The following is a 20030-nucleotide window of genomic DNA, read 5'->3' on the forward strand; positions in this document are numbered from 1 at the left end:
TATCTAACAGTAACCCAGACACATGTAGGATATCTAAGAAACCAAAAAGCCCAACTCTGTGCAATACCTAGGTCCACTCGGCCTGACGTAAGTAGACAAACTGAGTATCATGTAGCTTACCACAAATGGGTCTCTTGGATTAGACCTTGAAACGGAGGGTCCCATCAGCTCTGTGGGAGCATTAGTCTTTGGTGCTTTCTTCAAGAACAGAGGTTTTCCCTGTTCTCCTTGCCCAAGATTTTCGCTCCCCAACATTACTCTCCAAAGGGCAATAGAGGTTTGAATCCTCTGCCCCAGGAGGTTCTGGGAGACCCCACCTCACTGGGATACCAACATTCCCACAGAGTAAGAGTGGGGTCAGCTATTTAGCCATGGTGGTTCTTGCTACACACACAGAGTTGAATAGATCCTCATTTGATGTTTGCTTACCACCAATAGCAGCATTGGGGACAGAAAACATAACTGACTGTAAGATGGAGCTTGATAAGTTCATGAACAGGATAATATGACAGGGTTGCTGTGAAAGCAAGGAACTGGGCCCACAGACCCAGGAGATCCCTTCCGGTTCTATGTCCATATTTGGCTCAGAAAGACATTTTTCCAAGGCCACCTTGGTTGGGTTCTCCTGGAGCACGGAGCAGGGACCCCTCTCTGCTTGCTGGGAGCCCTTCAGCACTCATGGACTTCATTCCCTCCTGTCTTCTCTTCCAGGGTCTTTCTTGCTCCCACTAGGGCCTGTTTTGGAGTATTTGTAGCTGTGATAGGCAAGATATTTGCAGACACAAACAAAGCTCCTGGATCCTTCACCTGGGATTTGAACAGGGCTGTTTCTACTGTGTTTCATGCTTTCAGCCAAGGCCAGAAGGGAAGGTACCAAATCACTGCCAAAATCCTGACTGCCTGCCATCAGCAATTTAACTGCAACAGCTTTGTCCCATCCTCTGTGTGACAAATGAGGGAAAGGGGAGATCTTCCCTGTTAGAGCAAGGGGCAGGCACGTTTAGAGCAGCCATAAGGTTTGCCTAATTACCACTTTGGTAGACAAGTCCCTGTCTCTGCATAGGTAACCAGCCCCATGAAGGGAGTCAGAAATGCCAGGATGCTTTGAAGGCTCTCTCACCAGAAAGCAGGGATAGGAGCAGAGTGCTGGGATGGACGTCTGTCAGGAGAGGAGTTGGGGTGCACCTTGGGCCTGAGGTTTCTTTTCAGGTCAGGTGCACTCTTCACTGGTGACATAGCAGGACTCCTGCTTTGGGGTGTGTTAAGATTTGGGACTTTTATTCTGCCAGAAGGAAGAGCTTTGATCACTTAACATGTTTCTGGCCTGTCGCTGGCTGCAGGCCAACTCGGTGCCATGGTAACTAGTAAATGCAGCATTGTTACTTGACAGGAGTGTCTTGAGGGAAGAGGATTGGTTCTTCCTCACAGTTTTACTTCTGTTTGGGAATTACCGAGCACTCATCACCGTGCTACCCAGGCACTCTTTGGGCAGGTGGGAAACCACCTTCTTCCAGAAAGCCAGGTTCACTATCTGTCAGAGGGTGCCAGGCAGGAGACAGAGGGCTCTCGGGTCAGGAACAGAGGCAGGAAGATGCTACAGCCAGTGGGAGGAGGAGATCTCTGGTTGAGAGAAGGGTTAGGGTACTAGCCTGATACATAGGGGTCCCAGCTCCAAAACAGATCTCCTGGGGGGAGCATGGAGAAGTCACATAATCCTTCTGGGCCTCAGTTCTCTCATCTGTGCAAGATGGATAATAGCACTGCCCTACCTCACAGGCCTCTTGTGAGGATAAATGAATCAAAGATTGTGAGGTGCTCAGACACAACCGTAACTAGGGCCATATAAGTACTTTGTGTCTACCTCGGACGTTCATGGGTAGTTTCTACATAACATCCTAGACCCCCGTTAACACAAGTCCATTCACAGCCAACACCATCTGCCCTCAGACTGTGTGCATATGCGATTACAGAGGGGCTGTTACAGTGCCATGGTTAGATTGTGTTAATACATCCATTCAAAGCCCTCTCTTGATGGACACTCCAACTTTCCATAAGAAGGAGGTGTTACATTAATCACAGAAAGATCGGTGATCAGTCAGGCCAATCATTTGGGGGTGATTTTGAAATCTATAGGATTAAATTTATTCAATCAACGTTGTAAGGTGGCAAAATGGCTCAGTGTGTTGTAATTGATTTCTTTTAATCACTTCTAATTTTAAAAATGAATGCTCTATACATGCCATAGTAAGGATATATGTAGTATTTTTTACATTCTTATGCATTGGATATGGCAGCAGAAAGTTAACTTTCAGATTTCCAAGTGACCAAACAGTCCTAGATTTGTAGACTGTTTCTTTGTCAGCTATGTCAGGACATACAAACTCAGAAATGGATGAATTGGGAAGTTACACGATACATAAAATGTCAACACTGCTCTGAAAAATGACTAATTGTCAAATTATTATGAATCAGCCCCTGCGGGGTGTGTTGTTCTGCTGCCACATTCCCAAGCTTTCTTAGAAGAGAAAACTTCCCCATAGCTGCTGCCTCTTGCCAACTCTTTACAGTTACTTCCTGGTTAGTGATTGGTTGTTCTGTCATGTAAAGGATTATATATGAAGAAAATGTCATGGAAAATGTGTTACCTCCAATATTTCCGTGATGTTGCATAAACAAATCAATGTCCCCATTCTATTCAGTCCAATAAATTATGTGGGTGGAAATGCTGTCCCGTGTCACGGAACCCCCTAAATGTTATCATGCATGTATAAACCACAACTAGCTTCTGTAGAGTTTGAAGCAGTAGACCTCAAAGTGCTTTACAAAGTTCAGTGTAATTATCCCCATTTTACACAAGGGAAAACTGAGGCACGGAAAGGTGAAGATTTGCCCAAGGCATAGCCTGTTTTATGGCAGAAGCAGTAGGGGTGGCTGATAAAGATCTTTACACTGACGTTCTCACGAAATACAGAATGATCATAATACAACAAGTTTGCCTAGTTTAGGCAGCAAAGAATCCTGTGGCACCTTATAGACTTGAGCTTTCGTGGGTGAATACCCACTTCATCGGATGCATGCTCCAAAACGTCTGTTAGTCTATAAGGTGCCACAGGATTCTTTGCTGCTTTTACAGACCCAGACTAACACGGCTACTCCGATACTTTGCCTAGTTTGGTAGACTATTGCACAGACCATAGGATTGCTGGGGGAGGGTTCCTCTCCTACACAGGACATGCAGAGCAGAGCGTATAAAATGTTTTCATGGCTTGCTGGAGACTCATGGATTAGAAGAGCACACGAAGGCTGAATGGCTCCACATGGGGTCTAAGTGAGGGCTTACATGGGTGTTGCGTGGTGTGGAAGGGCAAAGGATGAGGTTACACACTAATCTACCCCAAGGGGGACTGAAATCCCGTCCTTACCAGCCCGTGGAATGCCTGATTTCAATGAAAATGATAGCTGACCTGTAGAGGAGGAGGGTGGAAGAGCGATTTAGTTTGTAGTCAGAGAACAATCTATTCCTTAAGTGGATGCACCTGGACATTTTGCCAAGATAGCAGTTGCTTTGGGGGACAATACACACTGGGGACTGCTCTTTGGATTCTGTAAGTCCTCCTTCACCCTGACAATGTTCTGGCCATACTGATCCCACAGAAGAGCCCTGGTAGAAGAAAGAGAGCTGACACCTAGCCATTGGCATCTAGGCTATGGCTCAAAATATGGGGCTGCCCATAGACAATTCCTACGTCATTTCACCTGTCTCTTTAATTCTGTCTCAGTAGCTTGAAATACAGCCAGGCTAGAGCCTAGCTCAGCATTAACAGCACACCAGTGAGGCAGGCAGAGCAACTCACGTTCAGAGGTTTGTCCTGGTGTGAAGGAACCAGCGAGGGAAAACAGCATTGTGTTTTCTCAAGCTAGAGAGGAGAACAACTTGGCTGCAGCAATTACATGGACCAGCGCTCCTGTGAACAAGCACAGTTAGACATCTCTGCTCTTTCCCGTTCTCCAGCACAAGGGCACATGCAGATTGTATGAGTCATGCCCCCACCTAGGCCCCTGCTGTGGCTTCCACACCATGTCAACCCTCATTCAGCCAGAGCCAGGGAATTAACAGCAAAGGGGTCAACAGCATAGAGATTGTAGCAGACATTTGCTTTGTCCTGCTGTCTCATCGTATCCCTGGTCTCATCTTCGCTCTAGTTCTGACGTTACTGGGCTGAGCGGGGCTCCCCCAGTATTTCTGTTTCTACTGTGGCAGTGTGCTGTTGAACATACTTGGTTTACTGCTCAGGAGACAATGTCTTGAAGTAAAGCTAATTTTTCTGTCAGCTTGGGGGCAGCTAGCCGGAGCTATAACCCAGTGGAAGGAGAGCCCTTCTACTTCAAAGTTTGGGATTTCTTCTCTTTTTGAGCCTTGTTCATGGTCCTGTGTTTCTAGTTAGAGAAGATGGCCAGAACAATCTCAGCAAAAGCCTCTGCACTATTAATTACCGTTTAGTACTTCTGCCATGAGAAAGGAAACCTCCACCTCAGATTCACCATGGGGGCTTCTTCCCTTCTGGGTACCCCATTGCCATATGATCTGAGTGTTTCACAGATATTATGTTATCTTATAGAATAAATGTGTCTAATACTTCCCCATGTTTCACCGATGGGAAAGAGAGACCCAGCAAGAATCAACAGAACTTTTTTTCTGAATTGTGAAATATTGCCACTGATGTACTTAATTTAAACATTTGATTAAAGGACCTCTTCCCCCCAGGAGAGCAGTATTCTCCACGGTATGATGAATGTTTTGGAAAGCAATGTCAGAGTAAACCTCTGAGGGGTTCTAGGTGGAAGGCAGGGCTGGGAGTGAGATGATCTGATTACCAGACAGGCCTTGTGTATGTTATGTTCAAACACAGTGTTTGGGTAGGAAGGCAGTGTCATCGCCCCTCTTCATCACACAGTTCCCACTACCTCCAGACCTCTCACATCGAGATGCTACCAGACACTCACGGGCCCATACCATAGTGTCCCCTTTCACCTATAGCATCTGCACAGAGAAATCCAAAAGTGTGGCCATTTACTGCCTCGGAGAGTTTGCCATTGGCCTGCATAAGCGGGTGGGTATTTATCCAGCAAGCTAGGCAGGGATGTGGCGCTGGTCAGAGAAGCCCCTTCCTGATATGTGTGTGTGTGTACCAAGGCAGCTGCCTCCCAAACACAGTCTGCAGCACCCTGCCAGTCTCCCCTGCTGCAGGGGCTTCTTAAAGTCTGCAACTGCAGCCTAAAGATCACTAAAAACATTCCCCTCCTGGAGGTCCCAGTTTATTTAGTCCCTACACAGTCTGGCCCTCCAAGCCCCAGACTCAGTTCAGTATCTCTCTCCCCTTAGGTAGGGAATCCTCCACCCTCATTCCCAGAAATAGGTCCCAATTGAATCACCACTGCCAGGTATTACCTGCCTGGAGCTCAATCTTCAGGCTCTGACTTCCAAATTCCCCTAGCATCAGGGTCTTCTTTCTACCTCAACAGGCTACTTTCAGCCCTCCTAGCAGGGGCAATTCCTCCAAGCTCAGGGTCTGCCTTGCAAGAACTTTTCCTCACGACCTATTACAGCTTCCTGACCTTGCAGCTTCCTGCTGCCCTTTATAGGGGGACACCTGTCCTCCAGCAGAGCCCATCAAGGCTGTTAATGGGCACAAGGTGGGCTGGAGCAGTTCCTTCTTAAAGGGCTGGGTCCACACTGTGCCTTGCACCTGATTCACAAGACTCAGGCTGCATCACTTACATACACTGCAGCTCAGAGGCATCCACAGAAAGACTCTTATCTCCAGGATGCTGGGATAGAGGTTAACATGACAGAACTGTGGCCTGGCAGGAGAATTCTTTCCTGCAGCACAAAATAGGGGACAGGGTCCCCAGGCTCATCACCCTTGGTGACAGCTGATATATCTCCTGACCTGGATATGCCTCTATTTATATAGGGCAGGAAACTATGACCCTTCCCTCTGCAGCATTAAACTCTTATTGGGCAGAGAGGGGGATGTCACTGTGGCCACTTCACTGGAGAAGGATCCAAATATTCATCTTCTCACCTTCCTTTGAACTATGCAATAGACACTGCTGGCCTTAGAGCAGCTCAGGCTTCTGGCCCTTGGATCTGATCAGTGACGCCAAGCATTACTGACTGCAACACACACATCCTCACACTGGCTACCCAACTCCACCGGCTCCTGGCTGGCTCAACACTGACTCCACTTTAAAAGAGCTTTGTCCCAGATGTACCAAGTGTTGTCCAAGGGACCCTGTGGAAATCCATCCTTTCCCCTGCTACAGAATAGGAAGATAGTTTTCTCATCATCACCTTTAGCCACACTAGGAGAAAACAGCTGCTGGATCTTCTGTGAAGTCTCTGAATTAGCTACTGTATGTGTAGGGGACAAAAGAGGTAGAACAAGAGGCCAGTTTCCTCTTTGCATTGAGAAGGATTAGATAAGAGAAGGAAGCAGCAATTTAAAGGCAAGGCAGGATGGATTTAATTCCCACACCTTCCAAATGTCCCGCACACTCAGACAGCTGCAGCTCAAGGCATTCCCAGAGCAAGAGAGAGAAATACCCTGGGTTCTTCTGAGGAAGATATGGAGCTCCTGTCCTCCTTGTTTAGGAGCTTGGCTCTCTGGGTCTCCATCAACACAAGCTGACTAAAGGATGGCCAAAAAACAAATCATAGAAGATTAGGGTTGGAAGGAACCTCAGGAAGTCATCTAGTCCAACCCTAGTTCAAAGCAGGACCAATCCCCAACTAAACCATCTCAACCAAGGCTTTGTCAAGCCAGGCCTTGAAAACCTCCACCTCCCTAGGTAACCCATTGCAGTGCTTCATCACCCTCCTAATGAAACAGGTTTTCCTAATGTCCAACCTAGAACTCCCTCATTGCAACTTGAGACCATTACTCCTTGTTCTGTCATCTGCCACCACTGAGAACAGCTGAGCTCCATCCTCTCTGGAACCCCTCCCCCTTCAAGTAATTGAAGGCTGCTATCAAATCCCCCCTCACTCTTTTCTTGTTCAGACTAAAGCCCAGTTCCCTCAGCTTCTCCTCATAAGTCATGTGCCCCAGCCCCCTAATCAGTTTCTTTTTGCCCTCTGCTGGACTCTCTCCAATTTGTCCACATTCTTTCTGTAGTGGGGAATGCAATACTCCAGATGTGGCCTCACCAGTGCTGAATGGAGGGGAATAATCACTTCCCTCAATCTGCTGGCAATGCTCCTACTAATCTCCACTGCTGGGACTCAGAAGACTTCTGTGACGCTTAATGCAAAACTATTCCAGCAAGAGAGCACTCAGCACTAGCCTTCATTAGTTCCTCCATCCTTCTCCCCATGAAAGAAGATGCACTGGTGGAACCCCTGGCGCCCTTCTCCTACTCGGGAAGGTACTGCAATAGTACACAACAGTTTAGGACAGGAAGTAAAGAGGAATAGTACATCCAATTGAAACCGTAAGTCAAATTTAGGAAATCAGAAATGGAATTTGCCCAGGACCCTGCAGTTCATAATGCTACTCTTGTAAAAATGATTGCAAGTGGTCAGTTTTATTCTTCCAGCAGCACAGTGCCCTCAAACACCATCTTGGGACCTCAGTTAATACTAACTCCAAGAACAGGATGTCACCTACAACACTGTAGAAATTTTCTGGTGGTCGTCCATCCAAGTACCAATCCAGACCAACGTGCTTAGCTTGTGAAATCTGACAGCATCCCTGCAGAAGGTGGTACAGGTGCAGGAAAAATAGATACAGCTACTTGAAGGCTGACAGGAGGCAGTCTGATGTATGACATTTATACCAGACATTTGATAATTATTATCGTGCAAAGCAATCAAGTTTCAAACTTACTTGCCATTCCCATATTTTATTCGGATGTCCTTGCTCTTCTTCAGTTCTTTGCCATCTTTATACCACTTGTAGGAGGGCTGGGGATTCCCTGCAGTAGCCTCACATTTCAGTGAAATTTTTTCCCCGACGTGAACATTTGGGCTTTTCAGTTTCTTCAGTTTGGGAGGAACAGCTGTGAAAAGAGAAATCAGACCAGTGTGAAAACCTGCCTCTGTAAGGGGCACAGGGCAAGGGAAGTTATACAGTCGAGTTTCCCTCTGCTGGGGTTCTAAGAGAAGCATCTGATCTGCAGCTGCACTTACTCTATAGTGACTCAGAGGTTGGATCCTTGTCTAAATACTTACTATTAGCTTCATTATGTCTTAAAAAAAAACAAATAGGTGGATTGTCACAGCTGAATATGCTGGGAAGGAGGCAGGCCCCTGACTTCAGATGAAGGGCAGGCTCACCAGTTTCCACCTTTGCCTCACATCTGCTGCAGATTTCCAGACCAATAGCTCCCGTTTGTCTCATGCACGAAGGCAGGCTCTCTGCATCTCCAGGTGCAGGAAAGAGATGAGGTTTTATTCTGCTTCCCAGACCAGCAAGCCAGGCTGAACCACAGCGCAGCGGCAGGAGTTCATGGTGGATTTTCTTATTCGCCGTTGCTGCTGCTAACCTTTTTGCTATGACATCTTCTTTTACCTTTGCTGCTTGCTGACAGACACACTGTTGATCTCCCAACATCTGCTGCTCAGAGTTGTACTATTTGACTACTGAAGAAGCAAATGGGGGGTAGGGGGTTCATTCTCTTCCCCTAGCTGCATGCACTGAAGATTTCCTGCGCTCATGTGCCTGCCTTGTACCAATCTGGAGGTGTACTGTGCATTAGCTCTTCTGCTGCTAAGAGCGGAAGGCTGAAACATGTCCTAGCGGAGGAAACAAATGCTGGTACAAGTGGTCACTCTCCTATTCTACACTACAGCCAAACAGGGCTCCTACACTGAAAATTCTACCTGTGCAAATGGCTAAAGAGGGAAAGGCACCAGTTCCTGGGGCCACAGGTGGAGGCATGACAGAATAGAGACAACTGGGAAAGATCTTTACAAATCCCAAGAAGTGGAACACCTGACAGGTCAGCTTCTAGTATGAGACCTGCCTCTGAGTGTGACCTTTACTGGATGCTTCTGAGAAGGGAAATAAACCAACTATGCCTCTGGAAAATTGGATAAGGTTGTACCATTCACCCTTAACAAACCACAGCCAGGGATTATATTATGCCCTAAGCGTGAGGATTAGCAACCTTTGCAATTTTTGTCTTAACAGTTGTAACTGCAGTCTGTTCTCTTTGAACATGTATTATTTTAAATCTTACCTTTTAAAAGAAAGTCTTAATAAGTTCTATTTGTTTTAACATCCTACAGCAGTGAGTTCACTTGTTAATTATATGTTGCAGATAAAGTATTTTCACCATGCAATATACATTGGTTGCCTTTTAATTTCACTGAGTGGCCTAACCTTGTGCTATGGGACAGTAATAAGAGACAGAAAATCAGATGAGCTTCATTATACCAGTCACTCCTAGGGGAATTTTGCATCACTGCATGTGTGTAGAATTCCTGGCCCCCACAGATTTCTTTGCTTCCCCACAGAAAAATGACTTCTGATGGTGAAGCAAAGGGAAGCTGCAAGAGCGGTCATGCTCCCCTCCCCAGCAGTGCAGGCAGGTTGATTTGGTTGCCTGGAGCAGCCAGTAGAGAGATAAATCACTGTCAGGGGGTGGGGCTGGGCAGTTGTGCGATTGAGAGACACACACTCTGTCCCTCTTGCTCATTATTGCAGCATGCTTGGTGTGGAGGGGTATCATAAACAGATAGCTAAGGGTTAATGTTCTTTTACCTGTAAAGGGTTAACACAGGGAACCAAACACCTGACCAGAGGACCAATCGGGAAACAAGACTTTTTCAAATCTGGGTGGAGGGAAGTTTTGGGTGTGAGTTCGTTGTTCTTTGTCTTGGGTCTGACCCTCTCGGCTCTGAGAGTGATCTTTCTATCTCCTGGCTTTCTAATCTTTAGTTTCCAAGTTGTAAGTACAAGGATAGTAAGACAATAGGTTTATATTGTTTTCTTTTGTATTTACATGTGTGTAGTTGCTGGAATGTGTTAAATTGTATTCTTTTTGGAATAAGGCTGTTTATTCACTTTTTTTTCTTAAGCAATTGACCCTGTATATTGTCACCTTATTACAGACACTATTTTTAATGTCCTTTTCTTTCTTTTTTATATATAGCTTTCTTTTTAAGACCTGTTGGAGTTTTTCTTTAGTGGGGACTCCAGGGAATTAAGTCTGCAGCTCACCAGGGAATTGGTGGGAGGAAGAAGTCAGGGGGAAAATCTCTTTGTGTTAGATTTACTAAGCCTGACTTTGCATACCCTCTGGGTGAGGGGGAAGAGAGATTAGATCTCTCGGTACTTGTGTTTCCAGGACTGGAAGCAGGGAATCTCCTAGGGTCGTCCAGGGAGGGGAACCTGGGAGGAAGTAACAAGGAAACAAGGGGAGGGGGTTATTTCCCTTTGTTGTAAGACTCAAGGCATCTGAGTCTGGGGATCCCCCAGGGAAGGTTTTGGGGAGACCACAGTGAGCTAGGCACTGTATAATTCCTAGCTGGTGGCAGCGATACCAGGTCCAAGCTGGTAACTAAGCTTGGAGGTTTTCATGCTAACACTCATATTTTGGATGGTAAGGTCCAGATCTGGGAAGAAATGTTATGACAAGGGGCAGGGCTTTGGGGTGTTTCTGAGGAGACAGGATTGGGGCAGGTTCTGTCCCCTCAGGCAGACGAGAATGTAGCAGCCTGCCTGCTTAGTGAATTCCCCCAGAAGTATAAAACAGGTGTAAAAAAGTTAAGGCTCCTTTATGTTGCCAGAGTGGTGTAAAGGAGCCTTATTGTAAAGGACAGTATGGCCTTACACATGCCTATGTTGTTTTATGGATTAGAACTGATCTAAATTTTTGAACTGAAAAAAATTCCTATCAAAATGTACTCCATGAACTGTTTGCTACTGATCTTTCTGGAGATGGTCAGTAGCCAATATAAATTGTGAGTTTGAGTCTCCAGCCCTCACTTGCTCTTCAGTTGCCTATGATGTGACACTGAGCATAGGCTGTATATATTTGTTGACTAATAACTAGAAGTAAAGGCTCAATTCTAGCCACACTACTGTTAGACAGAGGGGATTTGGGGATTTCTTCCAATGCTCCCCTCTCCCATTCTCCATCCATTGTATTGTAGTTTAAATTAACAAAATAATTGAAATCAGCATGATTATATTGTGCTGTTTTGACAAATAAGCAGAATTTTGCAAAATTTTAAAATATTGTGTGCCGAATTTTTAATTTTTTGGTGCCGAATTTATAATGTTTTGGCGCAGAATTCCCCCAGGAATAGCCAGTCATCATTTTACAGACCTCTGTTATATTTCCCCTCTTTTGTCTTGCCAAGCTAAATAATCCTAGACTGCTGGGCTTTTTAAATATTTTCTTTATTGAAGGTTATTATATACAAATGAAAACAGGCAGAGTAACAACGACACTAACAGAGACATATGCTGAATGTACAGAAAAGTCTAAAGATTGTCTTGGAACTCACAGTTTAAAATCTCATCTGAATGCATGGGGAAGGATGTTTTGTGTTTGTTTTATGCCTGCATGCATCAAACAGCTGAATCAATCTTGGTCAAACTTCAAAAAAGCTTCAACTATGGGTGGAGCTGGAAGACATTAGCCTAAAGTGAATTAATGGGACAAAGCAGCTGAAAACGTGAAACAGACTCTGTCTCTTGAGATTGGAGGCAACAGCAGAGCTGCCAGCTACCAGCAGAGGTAGAGCAAGGAAAAAGACAGCAAGGCAGGTAGTGGACCAAATCAGCTGGTGTAAATCTGCATAGCTCCACTGTAGTCAATGCAGATAGCCGGTGCAAATCAGTTTGGTCCAGTATATCCAGGGGAGCAAGAAAACATGTGCAGCAGGAAAGGAAGGGAAACAGAGCAGGTGGCAAAAGGTCCATATACCCTGCATACTCCTTTCAGCGGCATGTAGAGTACATATACGACATGCCCCCTAGCAAGGGTGTAAATAGCAGTGTAAACCGTGAGGCACTGCTTAGGCAAGTAGAGACATGCCAGAACCCTCTGGGTAAGGACCTGGGTATGGACTCTACGCAGCTCTGTACATTCCCAAGCAGCACCTCCCATGGCTACCCTGCTATTTTTAGCAATGCAGCATCCAGCTTCTGGAGTATTCACCTACTGCAGGGAAAGCTCCAGTGGTGAGGAAAGACTCTGGCAGTGGGGAGGCAGCAGGGTAAGGCTCTGAGAGCTCCCTGCTGCTGAGACCTCTCTCCGACACAGGTAGCTACATACTGCAGTATGGGTGCAGCCTGCTTTTCACTGCAGCACGTAGCTACACATCCCCCATACACAGCTGCAGGAGCTGTGCAGTGTAGTCGTAGACAAAGAAACATGTGCAGTGGAAGAGAGAAAGAGGACCAGTGCAGCTGGGAGGGGGGATAAACAGATTGCTGTGGAGCAGGCAGTGCATTTAGTGCAATAAGTGTTCTGTGCTTTTTGAAGAAAGAGAGAACAAAATGCATGAAATACTTCCCTAGAATTATTTCTGCATGTCAGCAATCATGGTAGTGGTCATCAGGAAGTTATGCAATCGTTAATAGGGTGACCAGATGTCCTGATTTTATAGGGACAGTCCTGATTTTGGGATCTTTTTCTTATTTAGGCACCTATTACCCCCGACTCCCTTTCCTGATTTTTCACACTTGCTGTCTGGTCACTCTAATCATGAATGGCAGTGGAGGTCTAACACTCAGTTAAGAGGTGGTTTACAAAATGAAAAGGTTTAGACACCTGCCTTACAATTCACTGCCTTCCATTCAGAGGAGAAGTAAAGGATCCTTTTGAGGAGAAGAGCCATGCCAGAGGAGAGGAGGTGCACCTGAGCTGTTCAGAGGAAGGGCTCTAGGAATGGCCTCCCCTCAAGTGTGGCAGGCACTGTGACTCTAGCTACATTCATCTCAAGCTTGGGAAAAGCCCAAAGAGCATAGATGATAGAGGAGTGTGACGGAGCTATGGAGATGCATGTCAGCTAGAAGTGGGGAAAATGCCCCCTCATGTTTCTCAAACTTAGGGGTTCCAGTTAACTCGAACTTGGATCCTGGGCACCTCTGGTTTTGCAAAGTCAAAAAACTTTCTCTTTTACTGATCTTTGCTTTGAAGTGAATCATACACCAAAAAGCATGCATGCATGTTAAAGGGAAATAGCTCTGTTCTCTCCCCTGAACTCAGGTACAGAGAGAACTTGCTCTGTGAAAAGTTGTTGTGAAAAATAGGCTTATGAAGTGTGTCTGTGTCTGTGTGTGTACAGATTCATAGAGATTAAGGCCAGAAGGGATCATTATCATCATCCAATCTGATGCCCGGCATCACATAGGTCAAAGAATTTCCAACAGTCATTTCTGCATCAAGCCGATAACATCTTAGAGCTACAGTGTCTCTTTTAGAAAGCTATCCAGTCTTGATTTAAAGAATGCAAATGATAGAGAATCCAACATATCTCTAGGGAAGGTGTTCCACTGGTTAATTAACCTCACTATTAAAAGTGTGACCTTTATTTCTAATCTGAATTTGTCAAGCTTCAGCTTCCAACCATTGGTTTTTGTTAAACCTTTCTCTACCAGATTAAAAAGCTATCTACCATCAGAAATCTCTTCCCCATGTACTATATATACTCGATCATAAGCCAGTTCGTTTATAAGCCAGCCCCCCCAAGATGGATAAGTAAAAATGGAAAATTTGTATAACCCATTCACAAGCCGACCCTATCATTCAGGGGTCAGCAAACTTTGGTTCCCAGGCCATCAGGATAAGCCGCTGGTGGTCTGAGATGGTTTGTTTACCTCCAGCATCCACAGACCCAGAGGTAAACCTAAGTAAACAAAGTGTCCTGGCGTGCCAGCTGCTTACCCTGACAGGCTGGGACAGCAACTGGCAGGGAAATTTTTTGGGCAGGGGAAGAAGCTGGGAGTCAGGGGAATACCCCTGTAACCACCACCCCCATAACCCCACCCCTAACCCCAGACCCCCACACTCTCCCCATCCTATCCCTTCCCACCTTATCTGGAGAGGATGCCTCTGACTTGGCTGGAGCTGCTCCAGCAGGCTGGGCAGTGCAGCCGCAGCCTGCTCTGGAGGGCCAGACTGGGCGGCGTGGCCGCAGCGTGCTCCAGTGAGCTGGACAGAGCCACCACAGCCTGCTCTGGGGGGTGGGGCCAAGCGGCCTGGCTGCAGCCTGCCAGCCCCGGAGCTGCAGCTGCTATGGAGGCTGGGGGGAGAGCAACGTGGCGAGAAGGGGAGAGGCTCTGGCCCCGCCTCTTCCCTTCTGGCTTTGCTGCCTCTCCCTGCTCCCTCTGTTGGGTGGAGGGGCTGTGCCCCACCTCTCCCTCTCTATACCCATTCATAAGCCGACCCACTTCTCTGGTGCTTCCCTTTTTTACTAAAAAAATTTGGCTTATGAACAAGTATATATGGTAGTTATTTTGACCATGATCAATTCACTTCTTAGTTTCTTCTTGGATAAAATAAATAGATTGAGATTCTTTGGTCATAGCTGGCTTCATTAACTTAATTAATTTACAGCTTTGAAGTCAGCCTGCTTCCCATTTTTTTGAACCAATGTACTTCATGAAATTCCACTTATGGCTGAAGAAGTTATTGGGAACAGCATAAAGTATGTTCGTATTTAAGTTGTGCTCCCCTTCTTTAATGCTTTGAATGGGTTTTTTTCCCCTGCACAGATTGGGATGGTCAAACCCATTAACTTCACGCTATATGAAAATGAGCAGTGACATACATTTAAGGAGACGATGGAGGCAAGTTAAATGTCCCCAAGTCCCAAGGAAAAACAAACAAATCTTTGTTCCTTAGTCACTAGGGGACAATATCAAGTACAAATGGAAGAGCAGAATAACACTGCTTGCAAGTAAAGCTGGGATAATTATTCATGCACATACTTTGAATTCTACACATTAATTGGTATTCAAAGTTATTTGATGGACACTCCCTGTAAAAGCATATTTCAGATGTGGATTGGTCACAAACAATTTTCAACTAGATCTTTGAGTATTCCAAATTCATGGTATGTGACTATTCACCTAACTTGTATGCTACTGTTTCTGCTCCCTGATTCAACACCTGAAAGTTTTATTAACAGGGGAGGGAAATCAAAGCCATTTTGTGATGGGTGTCTGGACACATATTTGCAAAATTTTAGCTTTCTGCAATCATTCTTCTGGCCAATACAGAGGTTCATGGAGAATAAATAAGAATCAGCTGCAGGTGGAACCAATAAGTATCAGTCCTCCACTGGCTAGAAAGGCTGGAAACAGTCAGAAACCAATCAAGGCCCAGCTGGCGGTATAAAAAGGTCTGGCTAGTTCTTCCAGAGGCCAGTTATGGGTGAAGTAGAGATAGAGGAGAAAGGATTGCTCCTTAATTTAGCCCCTGACCAGGCCTCTTGGGATAATTCTGCACTTTTTTGTTTGAGTCAGTGAATGAGTTTTGTTTACTTTGAGGAATGTAAGGCCCAGGTGGACTATCCTGAGTTGACTATTAATTTGACTTCTGTAAGACTAGGTGAGCTCATTTCACTAGACGCTTCATTGGCTCAGACGAGCCTGTGACACCCAGCTCCCGGAATCAAGCGATTATGTGAGACTCTGCTTTCACTTAAAAGAAATAAGTAAGTTTCTAGCCCCTGTGGTTGCAGGGAAAAGATGGAAAATATAATCTGAAAGTTTCAAAATCCAGGAATAATAATAAATAAAAAAACAATAAAAAGGTCCCACATTTATTATTTTTGAAATCTCATGATTTTTGGATTCTTGAGGTTGACAATACCATGCTTGCAAATACTGGTGAAAGAAATTAATAGCACTTAGTTGCATGAATTTCACAAATCCTTCTTGACATTTTTTGCCCCGCTCTAGTGGGTAAGTGTAAGTAGCTATGAGTATATTAATGAATGGGAGCTTGGCTGTTCAGTTTCAAAGGGCCCAGGATTTGGGACTTAATAGGTTTAGACTCATAGACTCAAGGACTGGAAGGGACCTCGAGAGTCCAGTCCCCTGCCCTCATGGCAGGACCAAATACTGTCTAGACCATCCCTAATAGACATTTATCTAACCTTCTCTTAAATATCTCCAGAGATGGAGATTCCACAACTTCCCTAGGCAATCTATTCCAGTGTTTAACTACCCTGACAGTTAGGAACTCTTTCCTAATGTCCAACCTAAATCTCCCTTGCTGCAGTTTAAGCCCATTGCTTCTTGTTCTATCATTGGAGGCTAAGGTGAACAAGTTTTCTCCCTCTTCCTGATGACACCCTTTTAGATACCTGAAAACTGCTATCATGTCCCCTCTCAGTCTTCTCTTTTCCATACTAAACAAACCCAATTGTTTCAGCCTTCCTTCATAGGTCATGTTCTCAAGACCTTTAATCATCCTTGTTGCTCTTCTCTGGACCCTTTCCAATTTCTCCACATCTTTCTTGAAATGCGGTGCCCAGAACTGGACACAATACTCCAGTTGAGGCCTAACCTGCGCAGAGTAAAGCGGAAGAATGAGTTCTCGTGTCTTGTTTACAATACACCTGTTAATGCATCCCAGAATCACGTTTGCTTTTTTTGCAACAGTATCACACTGTTGACTCATATTAAGCTTGTGGTCCACTATGACCCCTAGATCTCTTTCTGCCATTCTCCTTCCTAGACAGTCTCTTCCCATTCTGTATGTGTGAAACTGATTGTTCCTTCCTAAGTGGAGCACTTTGCATTTATCTTTATTGAACTTCATCCTGTTTACCTCAGACCATTTCTCCAATTTGTGCAAATCATTTTGAATTTTGACCCTGTCCTCCAAAGCAGTTGCAATCCCTCCCAGTTTGGTATCGTCTGCAAACTTAATAAGCGTACTTTCTATGCCAACATCTAAATCGTTGATGAAGATATTGAACAGAGCTTAGTTGCACTAAGACTAGTCCTGTGGGGCTTTTTGCACAGAAATTCAACAAAATCTACTTGAGCTATGAGTAAGGTGACAAGTTCCTCATAAAAATCCCCTAAAAGTTCCCCTAAAAATCATACTTTAAACCTGGTGGAGAAGAGACTGTGAAGAACCACAAAAGCTGCATGGAAGGAAGGCTCATTCTGTAGTCACTGAAATTAAATAGCTCAAACAACCACCAACATAGGCCTAGAGAACTAAGCTAACACCAAAACCAACCAAGATATGAAAAACACACACATCCAGTTCTGTAACCCATCTGAATGTGTGGTCATGCTCCAGCTGTCATTCTCTGCATTCTAAATCAGATTTACTGTTAATACCTGTAGCCTGTACAGCAACAAGACACCAGGATTTGCATACCCATCACCTACTCAATGGCAAACAACATCAATTACAACAGTGCTTCTCAAAGCTAGTCTGCCGCTTGTTCAGGGAAAGCCCCTGGCAGTCTGGGCCGGTTTGTTTACCTGCCGCCTCTGCTGATTCGGCCGATCACAGCTCCCACTGGCCGCGGTTCACTGCTCCAGGCCAATGGGGGCTGCAGGAAGCAGCGGCCAGCACATCCCTCGGCCTGCGCCCACAACCTTGGCCCATGACCCCCGCATGTGTCCCGATAGTTTCTTCTTCTCATCTGGTCTCCTGGAGAGCACTGATCACAGGAAGGTTCTCCCCACCACCTGATGCACAAGAAACAATGCAGGAAGCACTATGCAGATGGACCTGGGGGGCCAGGATGACAGCTCTCCAAGCAGCTAGGGAAGAAGGTGGTTTGGCCTGATTTCCAGCAGTCAAAGAGGCAGGAGAATGGGTAAAGAGGAGAGGCAAGTTACAAGCTACAATCATGTGTGATGCCTTGATGTGCTGTTGCAATGTCTGTGTCAGACCACCTCTTCCATATCATGACTCTGTTACCACAGAAGGCATAAAGAAAAGGAGGGTGGTTGCCATCTACTAGACCTGTTCACACCCTGCATTAGGACTGCAGTCCTTAGGCTGAGGAACCCATGTGTTCAAGAACTTCATCAATACTTGATGCCATGTTACAGTGAAGCAACATCATACTGCAAATGCTGCAGAATGTTACTTTGCAGAGCGGTGAATGATGGCATTTGATGCCAAAATTTTAGGGCAGGACTCTGCACCTCTGCAAGGTTGACTACCATTGTCCTTAAGTAATGCCTTCTAAAATGGGGGAGATGCAAAGCACACCCCTCACCCAACATACACGGAGTAAACATCTATCCAATCCTCACAATGTATGTGGAAAAGACATTCGGTATTAAACTTACACAGTCTTCTCCCAAATCCTGCTGCAACCCATCAGTGGGTAATTACAGACTCTGAGTTCAAATAGAGAACATTAAATGTAATCCAGTGTCTGTAATAAACATCATGCTTTAGGCAACTTATATTTCCCATTTATGTGAAAAGGATGACCAGACTCTCTCACAGGATTTAACTCAATTGTCTTTGAAAACAGCAGTGGCTCTCTCAGATCTCCGCTGCCATCGGCAGGGCATATGCCAGGTAAACCGCAACATACAATTTTAATTTCCTGGGGCAGTAGTTGACGACTGGCAGACTCTGTTGTGCTCATCCTTAGGCCTTTTAGTTAACACATGACCAGGTCTCCCTCAAACTACATCTGTTATCTTAGTAATTCCAAGATGTGATTTGGCACTTCTGGAGTTTCATCTCCCAGCCCCTTGCTATAAAATTGGACAGCACTGCGTCCTTAGGCCTGGCTGACATTGAGTGCTGGTGAGAAGGGCTGGAGATACCACAGACAATAACATGTGGAATATTTCAAGGGCTTAAGGGCATCACTCAAAGAGGTGGTGAGGACTTGGCCCCTCACTGGGCATCTCACAGGAACAGCTCTATGCCTTGCAAAAATTTGATCCTTACTCTCTTGGTCCTCAGACACCATCTAAGCTGTAGATCTCAGCTCTCTATTTAATACTGTCAGTCAAACCCTGGCAGTTCAAATCAGAAAACAGAAAAAGTTAACAAGGGTCTGTGGTGATGTAAGCAACATGACAAACTCTGTGATATTTGTTACCCTAGCAAACAAGAGCTCCATTAAGTGCTGTAAAAAGAATAGTTGATAAGTTGTGCATTTTCCATCTCTCTGATTCTCATTCCTTGGTTCTCCCTGTCTCTCTCAAAGGGTCATATTACCATAATTAAAGTTCCTGTGTAGGTTTCTGGTTTGAGATACTGCCCTGGGTTGAAATCCTGGCCTCACTGAAGCTAATGGCCAAACATTTACTGACTTCCATGGGACCACGATTTCAAAAATGTGCATGTAAAATTAGCATGTGCTTTTACTACAAAACAGTACATACACATGCAAAACCTGTGCAGGCAAAGGACCAGCTGGATGTTTACCTGGCCATTTGCACATGCAATGATCATTACTGCAACAAATGCATGTGCAAATTATGCATGAACATTTTTGCATCGTGCATGCAAAATTCTAAAAATCTTGGACCCAAGTCCTTGATTTCTCTATTTTAGCACTGAATTAATGGGAGTTGGTTTGCATAAAATAACTGCAGCATACTTTATTGTATTGCATTTAATTTTGAATGTGTTTTGCCAAGAAATTCACCTGGAAGTCAGAATCATAGAAGGAACCTAACACCATAAGGAACCACCAGATCATCTAGTCTGACCTCCTGCATATCACAGGCCACCAGCATCATCCAGAACCTGCACAATACACCCAACAACCAAAATTAGACCCAGATGTTACCGACTAAACTAATATGTGCCACAGGCAAAGAATGGGAGGGATCAAGGTACACCAATGCTCCAGGTCCCTGCAATGGCAGGAATGGATTAACTGAGATATACCCAAATGATCCTTGCAAGTAACCTGCACCCCACACTGCAGATAAAAGTGAAAAAAAAAAACCCAGGTCACTCCCAATCTGACCTGGGGGAAATTCCTTCCCATCCCCACATATGGGGATCAATTAGACCCTGTTCATGACAAGTTCAGGCATGCCAGTTAGACCCTC

At 45.2% G+C, this 20030-nt stretch overlaps 1 protein-coding gene across 1 annotated transcript in view; it reads right to left on the reverse strand.

The window, feature by feature from the left end:
* The window catches only part of NRG2 (neuregulin 2), a 314981-nt gene that overhangs the window by 116230 nt on the left and 178721 nt on the right, over positions 1–20030 (reverse strand). Inside the window, 1 exon segment of the mRNA XM_030573771.1 lies at positions 7890–8061. Within this exon segment, the coding sequence (XP_030429631.1) occupies positions 7890–8061 (172 nt within the window).

This window comes from Gopherus evgoodei, chromosome 8 (genome assembly GCF_007399415.2).
Source record: "Gopherus evgoodei ecotype Sinaloan lineage chromosome 8, rGopEvg1_v1.p, whole genome shotgun sequence".
Lineage (NCBI taxonomy): Eukaryota > Metazoa > Chordata > Testudines > Testudinidae > Gopherus > Gopherus evgoodei.